Source organism: Beta vulgaris, chromosome 3 (genome assembly GCF_026745355.1).
Source record: "Beta vulgaris subsp. vulgaris cultivar EL10 chromosome 3, EL10.2, whole genome shotgun sequence".
Taxonomy (NCBI): Eukaryota; Viridiplantae; Streptophyta; class Magnoliopsida; order Caryophyllales; family Amaranthaceae; genus Beta; species Beta vulgaris.
The window spans coordinates 49,951,868-49,961,157 of NC_079204.1; the positions used below are offsets into that span (position 1 = coordinate 49,951,868).

At 36.2% G+C, this 9,290-nt stretch overlaps 1 protein-coding gene across 1 annotated transcript; it reads right to left on the reverse strand.

Moving 5' to 3' along the window:
- Positions 1 to 4,428: 4,428 nt before the first annotated feature.
- On the reverse strand, positions 4,429 to 7,670 carry LOC104889293 (shikimate O-hydroxycinnamoyltransferase). Its single transcript, XM_010674488.4, has 2 exons — positions 6,679 to 7,670; positions 4,429 to 5,341 (listed from the first exon to the last, which is right to left on the reverse strand). Exons 1-2 carry the CDS (start codon positions 7,349 to 7,351, stop codon positions 4,656 to 4,658), a joined length of 1,359 nt encoding a protein of 452 aa, XP_010672790.1. The 5' UTR covers positions 7,352 to 7,670; the 3' UTR covers positions 4,429 to 4,655.
- Positions 7,671 to 9,290: the final 1,620 nt, after the last annotated feature.

Consider the following 9,290-nt stretch of genomic DNA (forward strand, 5'->3'; position numbering starts at 1 on the left):
ACAAATATTAAGTAATGATTTCCTTCAGAAAAAAATTAGGAAAATTGGACAGGAATAACCCCACCTTTGGCCGATCCGTCAAAAATAATCCCACCTTTGGATTATTCTAAAATAATCCTACCTTTGCTTACTAAATCGATTTTTTGGTCCCAAGAACTTGTAACTTCGCAAACCGGTAACTCCAAGTTAGTTTTCCCTCCTGGACCCAGCCCCAGCCACCGGATCATGCACCACCCACCCACCAGGCCCCTCCCCAGCCACCAGGCCCCATCCCCTCTTTCTTCCCGTCGTCGCTTCTATCTTCCTCATGTCTATCTCCTCTTTGCAGATTCTAAGGTGGTGCGAACGATGGAGATGGTGTTGCGAATGGTGGAAATGATGGTGTGAACGGTGAGATGATGGTGGTGAGATGGTGCGCAGGGGTGATAATGAGCCTGACAAGCTCGAGAGCAGCTGGGGCTCGGCTGGATCGGTCAAAGCTCGGCTCGTTGAATCTCGGCTCGAGACTTAAACGAGCCGAGCCGAGCTAGACAAAGCTCGGCTCCTAAAGCTCGTTAACAGCTCGATTATTATTTTATACCAAAAAAAAAATTACATTAAAAAATATTTTACATAAAAAAAATTTAATACAAATTTATATTTTAATTTAGATTACAAATTATATATTTTAATTTGTGATCTAATTTCACCTTTACTCCACTAGGCACTAAAGTCCTACATTGGTTAAGAAAACAAGGATCAACTTAATTTCTTTATAGATAGCTACTATTACTGACTTCAACTTAAAGTTTAATTTTGTATCTCCTTGGTTGGAAAACAAAAACTATACTTTATTTTCTTCACAAAGGGAATGAAGTATATTTTTAAATATTTGGTTATTTAATATTTAAAATATTTGATAATTGTTTATTTAAATGCACTTAAGAGTATTAATAGTACAAATATGATTTTTTTTTTCATAAAACATGAAGTCCCACATTGAAATTTTAACAATGCTAGGAGGGATTCTGAGTTATAAAAGCATATGTAGGAAGAGTTTAAAACATGGAGTCTTACATTGAAATCTTAGCTACGGAAACCATGTTATAAAAGCATGAAAATAATGAGTTTTTTTTTTCTTTAACAAAACATGAGTCCCACATTGAAACTTTAGCAATGCTAAGAGAGATTCCAAGTTATAAAAGCATATGTAGAATGAGTTTGTTTATCTTAAACAAAACATGGAGTCCCAAATTGAAATCTTAGCAATACTAAGAGGGAAACCAAGTTATAAAACATGGGTATAACGAGTTTGTTTTTCTTTAACAAACCATGGAGTCCCACATTGAAATCTTAGCAATGCTAAGAGGGAAACCAAGTTATAAAAGCATATGATGGTGAGTGAACAAGTTCACCTACTTTGTACTTGACCTATACGATTGGGCTTACCTCCTAAGTATTGATGTAGTATTGACGTGGGCCTACAGGGTTGGGCTTCGAGCTTAAACGAGCTTACTAGTCGAGCCTAAACGAGCTCACGAACTGAGCCTAAATGAGTTCACGAGCAAAGCCTAAACGAGCTCATGAGCCGAGCGCGAACCGCAAATTCTAATCACGAGCTCCAGCCGAGCTTGGCTCCCCCAAGCTCGGTGAGCTCACGAGCCGAGCCGAGCCCATGAAAGCTAAACGAGCTCGAACTAAGCCCAGTACTATTGGGGCTCGACTCGCTCGATAAGCACCCCTATTGGTGCGAATGGGAGAGGGTGGAGGCTGCGAATGGTGAGATGATGGTGGTGAGATGGTGCAAAAGGGAGGGGGTGGGGGCTGCGATGGGGAAGGGGGAGGGGGCTGTGACAGGGGAGGGGAGGGGGCTACGACGGGGGGTGGGGAGGGTGTGGGGCAGTAGGGGTGGGGTGAGGGCTGCTGGGGGTGATGGTGGGGGTGGGGCAACAGTGAATTGTTACCGGTCACTATGTTGTTGGGACCAAAAACTCAATTTAGTAAGCCGATGTAGGATTATTCCTGAATAATCCAAAGGTGGGATTATTCCTGTCCAATTTTCCAAAAAAATAAGGATTGACAAAGTAAAATTTGCCCAATTTTCCATGCTTTTTTAATGTGGGGTAGATAAAGTAAGAATATATAAAATGGCCAAAATGACTCAAAATCTTTACCAAAAAAAAAATATTACATTTAAACAAAATACTTAAAAATTAAAATGTGGGGTAAAACCAATTATGGCAACTAATCAAATTTTGCTACGTTCTTATGTAGTAATTAAACTTAACCAAAAAAAACAAAACTACCTTTTTCGTTTTGAGACCTTTGGGTTGCCCAATATAACCGCTCAAGTGGATTTTGTTTCCTCCCTTATGTTTTTTCGATAAGATATTTTCTACATTTGTCGTATGAAATTCTTTCTATGCTTTTTTGGTAAAGTACCTTGATTACATTAAAGATTCTTCGTTTGGTTTAATGATTTTTTAACAATTGTCTCATGGTTTTCGTGTTACCCCGATTTGACAATTGGGGGCAAACTGTTATGGCTGAGTTTTTGCAGGATGACATTGACATGATGACATGATGATACGACGACTGTGACATGAAAACGCGACGAAGAGACACGAGGATAAAGTCAGTCGAAGTACAAGTAACGGACTATCTGAAAATGGAAAGAGTTCAGCAAGGCATTAAATTAGCCGTGAGATCCGTCGATAAAAGAGTAGATTATGCAAAGGAGGAAAATAGATGGCAACATTGGAGTATAATTAGGAAGATCTCCTATAATCAAGCTACCGTTATCATTGTAATAGATTTAGAATTTATTATTGTATTCTTTGGAAAAAAAGCCAAAGAAAGAAAAGGCATACAAAAGAGAAAGAAGCACCATGAGATAGGACTACGACGAAACACTTTTTTTTTATTAAGAGAGAAGAACAACATAATCTGTAACGATTGTCACTAGCCTATAGCGACAGTCAACGATAGTAGATTGGTGGATCTACATCCACCCGCGGTTTTTACCCATCTTCATTGGGGTTTTCCGCGTCAACATCTTTGTGTGTTCATCCCCTTTGATCCCCATTGCATCCATTCACTGCATCGTCTTACATATAATCTGGTTGATTCGTCCCAAACTTTAATTCCGTCGTAAGAGACGAATTTTAGCATAAACAGTTACTATATGCGAGTTGTAGTATGCTAGGACTAGGTGATATATTATGTGCCAAAAAATAGTAATATAAAGTTAGGATAATTATTATTTTCTTAGAGTTAAGGAAATATATAATTATGTTAATTTTATATAACTATATAAAAGAAAAAAGATATTCGAAAAGCAAGTTTATTAAAAATAATAAAGTTTTAATAAAAACGTTTTATAAAAGAATTTTTCATTAAAATGTAATTTTGAAAAAATCGAGTATAAAATTGTTTTTGATAAAAAATAAGGTTTTCGAAAATAGTTTTTAGAAAAAAGAATTTTTGAAATAAAACAAAGAGTATGAGATAAAAAGAAAGTCCATTGGTTATCAAAGATATAGATAAACATTGATTTAAGGAAAATTTTTCTTTTTAGAATTGAAGATAAAGATGAAAAAGGATAAAGTTTATTTTTATAAAAAGGAAAGTTTTATCCCTTAAATTAAGGAGTAGAAGGTAAATATTTTTTGAAGGATTTTCGATCAATCCTTATCCCTTAAATTAACGAGTAAAACATGAATACATTTTGAAGGATTTTCGTCCACACCATGTACTATAAAAGGGTTTATAATTCATTCTCATAACTCACGTTTTCAGAGAAAATAATCGAATATATTAAAAGCTGAAAACAGTTTCCTAAGGCACAGAGTACATCACTGTTCAAGTCAGTTTAAGTAACTATTCAACGATTATAATTGTCCTCGAAATTGCTTGAATAAGAAGCACATATTTGAGGATCGTTTTCTTTCTGTAATCTTACAATTATAGAGAGTGTCAACACTTAGGGTTAAGTTTTGGGGGTCACTACTAGGGTTACTAGTGAGGGAATTCTTATTGTATCAAGAGGTTGATATTTTAGGATTTGAAGAAATAAAAGAGTTTTTGTTTCTTGTGGACGTAGATCTCAAAGGTGAGATTGAACCACGTCATATCTTGAGTTTGAGTATTGGTTTAATATAGTTTTAGTTTTAATTTTCACAAAACATCAAAACAGAAATTTACGAGCGTTTCACACAGTGTCTGGCACTGTGCCATAACCTAGGTTTTGCGAAAATCCCTTAGATTTCGTCACTCAATTCAACCCCCCTCCCTTCTTGAGTGTCACCTTGTGTTCCAACAAGATATTAGGTGACGTTTGGTGAAAAATGGTAATGTAAAAGGTAAAGTTATAACAACTTATTTTTTGTTTTAAAAAGACTTATACATGTTTTATTAAAGTAATGATGAGAATTTCCTTGCAAGAAGGGGAAAATCGAAAATCTTAATTGTAGATTCAGTGTTATTAGTAAATGTTCATAACACGACATAACATAATAGTTAAACAGGCCAAAACATCTATAATGACATATAAGATCTCTATCGATGTGACGATGTCACAAAACTCAAGCACCACACTTACTAGTTACTACCTCACAAGTCATAACAATAACCGACCAAATGATGGATTTGGTCGCGGGTTTCTTAAACAAAATAACTTATAAACAAGGAAAACTTACAAAATCATACAAGTAGTTCTCGAAGAGATTCATGTGAACGGTGAATAGATTGATGCTCAGTGAAAAACTACCATCGTCGTTTGGGCTCGGGACGAAAAACGATTGCCCCTCGTATCTAATCCCGCCATGACCCACAAACTTAGGCTTCCCCAAACTAAAATCTGCTTTATGAAAAGGGAGCCTACCCCAAGAGTTTATTGATAGGTTAGGACATGCAACAGTGTGGGGCCCACGAACAAGAGTCGTTAGATCCGCCTGTTGTTCTAGGTAATCAATTGCTGATCTCAAGTACTCGATGTCCTCCACATTTTGTAATGCATCATGAACCTTACTTACAGCATACCGTAGTGGCTTGGACGAGATATCACACGCTTTAGCAATACAAGCTGTGAAAAAAACTACATTCCCAAAGTACCCTTGCGGTAGAGTTGGATCCTTTAATCTGGATCGTCCATCAGTTGGTATGTACAGTTTTACGGGTTGATCACCTCCTAAGCCGCGTGCTTTGCATGCACTCCGCCATATATGCCCAGCTAGCACCTCATATGTGGTTGGGTCGTTGTAGCTTGGTACTTCCTTGGAAGGAAATCTTGCTTGTAATTTCAAGATATCAATTTGACGCTTAGAAAGTTTGAACAAACCCTCCTTTGTGCTTGTCATCCCACCTGATTTAGTAAGTACATCAACAATATAGTCAAAAAACTTCATAATGAACTCTTACGACAATTTATAAGAAACACCCCCTTTATTAAGTTACGTTGTTATAATTAGTTGTTACTGTTGAATTTAGGGATAGTACAAGAGAAGAGAAGAGAAGAGAAGAGAAGAGCAGAGAAGGGAAGATATAAAAAAGATAAACTGCTTCCTGTATTTATTTCTCTAAGATATATATATCCCACAACTTAACTCCTGAGTAAAAAATAAGCTGTCCACTATTTCCACTAACAACATACTATTAACAAGTTAAGTTTCTCTTGAACTATGCCTTAAATTAATTATCCGAGGTTAGGATTAACTAAGCACGGGAGTCGCGTTGTTCGGTCAGCGAGATGGGATTTAGGAGTGAAACATGTCTGGTGGGGATTAGGGAACAACTCCCCCAACAACTTTGATTCTTGTGTTAATTTTTCATTAATTATTTATTTCGTTAATTTCTATTTTTCTATTATATAAGGAAAGAGGAGGGGGACACCAAAAATGGTAATTCCTTTTATACCCTTAACTAATAAATACAAATTCATCATCTTTTATCATTATATCCTCGATTAACAAAATACTTACATCATCATTGATTTATTGGCTTTCAAAAAACAAAAGAAAAATATACAATGAACTATATGAATAATTTCGTATATATTATTACGCAATTGACCTTTTATTTATTTTTGCATGCATCGCGTGCATATGGAACTAGTTGTATATATCACAACAGTTTCTTATATTCTTTATTAACTCATCAAATACACATGCTCCGAAACAATAGAAAGTAACCACCCACTATTTTGAAGGGACTAATTCCAACAGTTACCAGAGTATCATTTACCAACTTACCATCTTACTATCTCACCTACTTCCTCCACATCGATATGTAAGACACTAAATTTTTTGACTGCAGATTATTTTATATACATATAGTTGAAGATTATAAATCAACAACTATTTACAAAATTAATATATATTTCCTCCGTTTCAAAATATAGTTTATGTTCCTATTTTGGATGTTAAATTTTAAAATCGTTAACTAAATCTTTTTATTCATATAAAAAAAACATATTCATGTGGGATCTTCTTAAATTTGCCTCAATGTGTACATTCATAATATAAACTTTTTATACTATTTACTAATATGATATAGAAAATATAGTAGGTCAAAGTTACATATTAGAGCCGTGAGAATGAAACGAGACGGGTAATCGTTATGATTTCGTCAATTATATGTAGTAATAAATATCAGTGATAAAAACAAAATTATTTGATACTTAAATAGGGAATTATAATTAACCTGAAAATCCTTTGGGAGATAAAGGTGGTAAAGGTGGCTCATACTCCAGATGCCGGAACTTGACCTGAGGTGGGTGACGGGGAGCCAGGTAGACGGTCCTATCAAAGCTGGGCTGAACATCGAGCTCAAGGCCCCTAACAAGTCTTGACCATGAGTTAAGAAAGTTTACAAATCCAACTCCATCGGTTAAATGGTGATGGGTGCCAAACCCAATACACATGCCACCGCATAGGAAGCGGGTGACTCGCACCAATAGTAGGGGGAACGACGAGAGACCGCCGGAGTAATCGCATCTAGGCACGATCAAGTTGCGAAGTTCAGTAGTAGGCTTAAAGCCTTCAAAATCCGCAAGACAGTGTGTTGTTTCTACCTCTTGGAATAAGACTCCACTCGAATTGCAATCAATCTCGAATCGATCATTCTCTTCATTCTTCTTTAATCTACCCGCCACCGGATAAAATGGCACTAAAATTCTACTAAGAGCTTCTCTTAGAATTTTAGTTTCCAGACACTTTGAGCCCGTAAAATCCTCATTTGGACTATAAATGTAAAAGAGCGGAGAGTGTGAATAAGGCATGCGCGCGATCATGTCTATTCTTGAGAGCCAAAGACTGTGTCTTGGAGTCTCCTCTGCTGGGCACACCAAAGTGGACTCTTTTACATTCACGCTCATCTTGTTTGTTCCTATTTTTCAGTTTTATCGTATTTAGTTTGTTGTTGTTAAGATACTGAAGATATGAACCTTCAAAATAGATCCAAAAAATTTACAGCAGATCCAACGAGCAACCAATATCTATTATATTGAAATTATGAGAATAGAAGAATCCAAAATTAGTATGGTGACGTCTAAAACTGCAATTCTTGGCTAGGATAGGTGCATATGAACTACAATGGTCAATAGAGATATCAACAACTACCCCACGTAAGTAGGTAGCAAATGCTAGATTTTATTTTGCTTTGTAAGTTACTTGGTAGCCTATAAAAGTTACAAGGCATGGTTTCTTTCTAGTTTAATTAAATGAGAATGCAACTGCAGTTCTTTCCAACGTTATCTTTGTAATTTCCATTCTTATCTCCAACATATTATCAATAAGCAATCTTTGTATTGCAATATATTAAAGTAGAAATTATAGATACCACATGTTAAATATGACTTGAAATCTAGTGAATGGCATAAGGCTAACTTTGAATGCACATATCTCTCAATCTATAAATGATTTTGATGTGATTCAAATTGGAGGTGATAGCTTGTTCAAAGAGCTTTCCAACGATAGGTCATATGCCCAATTTCGATAAGAAACGAGAAAGTTATGGCTGTTTTACGAAAAACTGACGAAGCAGTTTTGTCCCGGGCCCGATCGGGCGGTTTTGGCCCGACCCAATCGGGCGGTGCGCGATTTTGGCGCTGAACGCGTTTTTCGATCTTTTTCGTTTTTAGGTTATCTTTTAGGGTTTGTACGGGTTCCTTATGATTATAAAAGGGCTCTTAGTGTTCATTATTATTAACACAACTTATGAAACACTTTTAGCCTCTAGATTTAGGACTCTTGTATTATTCTCTCTGATTTTCTCCATTATAGTGAAGAAGCTCTAATCCCCCACCTGTGGATGTAGGTCAAATTTGACTGAACCACGTAAATCCTTGTGTTCTTTGTTTGTTCATCTTTATTATTTTCTCACCTTCATTATTTCATTGATTTTCTGTTCCGCATTAATCAAACTACAACACCGATTTCCTAACAAATTGGTATCAAGAGCCTGGTTGTTTAAGATCTTAGGTGTTTATAGAACAAGTTTGATTTTTTTTTATATGTCAATGAAATTCGATATTGAGAAATTTGATAGGCAAGTAAATTTTGGCCTATGGCAATTAAAGATGAAAGCCATCCTGGTTCAAAGTGGTTGTCACAAGGCTCTAGAAGGTGCATCCAAAAAGCCTTCGGGTATGACGGATGAGAAGTGGGAGGAGATAGATTTGAAGGCACTCTCAGCGATTCATTTAAGTCTTTCTAATGAAGTTTTGAGAGAGGTTGCCAAAGAGACAACTGCTGCGGGTTTGTGGTTGAAGTTGGAGTCACTCTATATGACAAAGTCTGTGACCAACCGTCTACTACTAAAATCTAGACTTCATGATCTTCGTCTAGTAGAAGGTAAACGCTTGATTCTCATTTAGATGAATTCTTCTCTATAATAATGGATTTGCAAAACATCGATGTTGAGATCGATGATGAGGATATGGCTATTAGGTTGTTGTGTTCTTTACCACCTTCTTCTGAGCACTTTCGAGATACCTTATTATATGGTAAAGATGATTTGAGTTTGCAGGATGTTAAGGAGGCCTTAACTCAGAGAGATTTAATTGACAATAAATTGGTTAATAAATCTAATAATTCTGCTCACACAAATGCTTTGGTTGCTCATGGTGGAAAGAATTCGGCAAAATTGTAACTATTGTCATGTGAAGGGTCATATTAAATCTGAGTGTTGGAAATTAAAGAAGAAAAATGGAGAAAGGTCCAATGAGGATCGATCTGCAAATATTGCCGACGCTATTTCTGATGATGATCTTGCACTTTAGGGTTACAAGATTTGGGCTGCGGTTTCTACGATCT

Excerpts from the sequence above, each read along its gene's own strand:
- LOC104889293 (XM_010674488.4), bottom strand. The coding sequence starts at position 7,351 with ATGAGCGTGAATGTAAAAGAGTCCACTTTGGTGTGCCCAGCAGAGGAG. Across the intron at positions 5,342-6,678 it reads ATCTCCCAAAGGATTTTCAG|GTGGGATGACAAGCACAAAG; the intron begins GTTAATTATAAT and ends TTACTAAATCAG.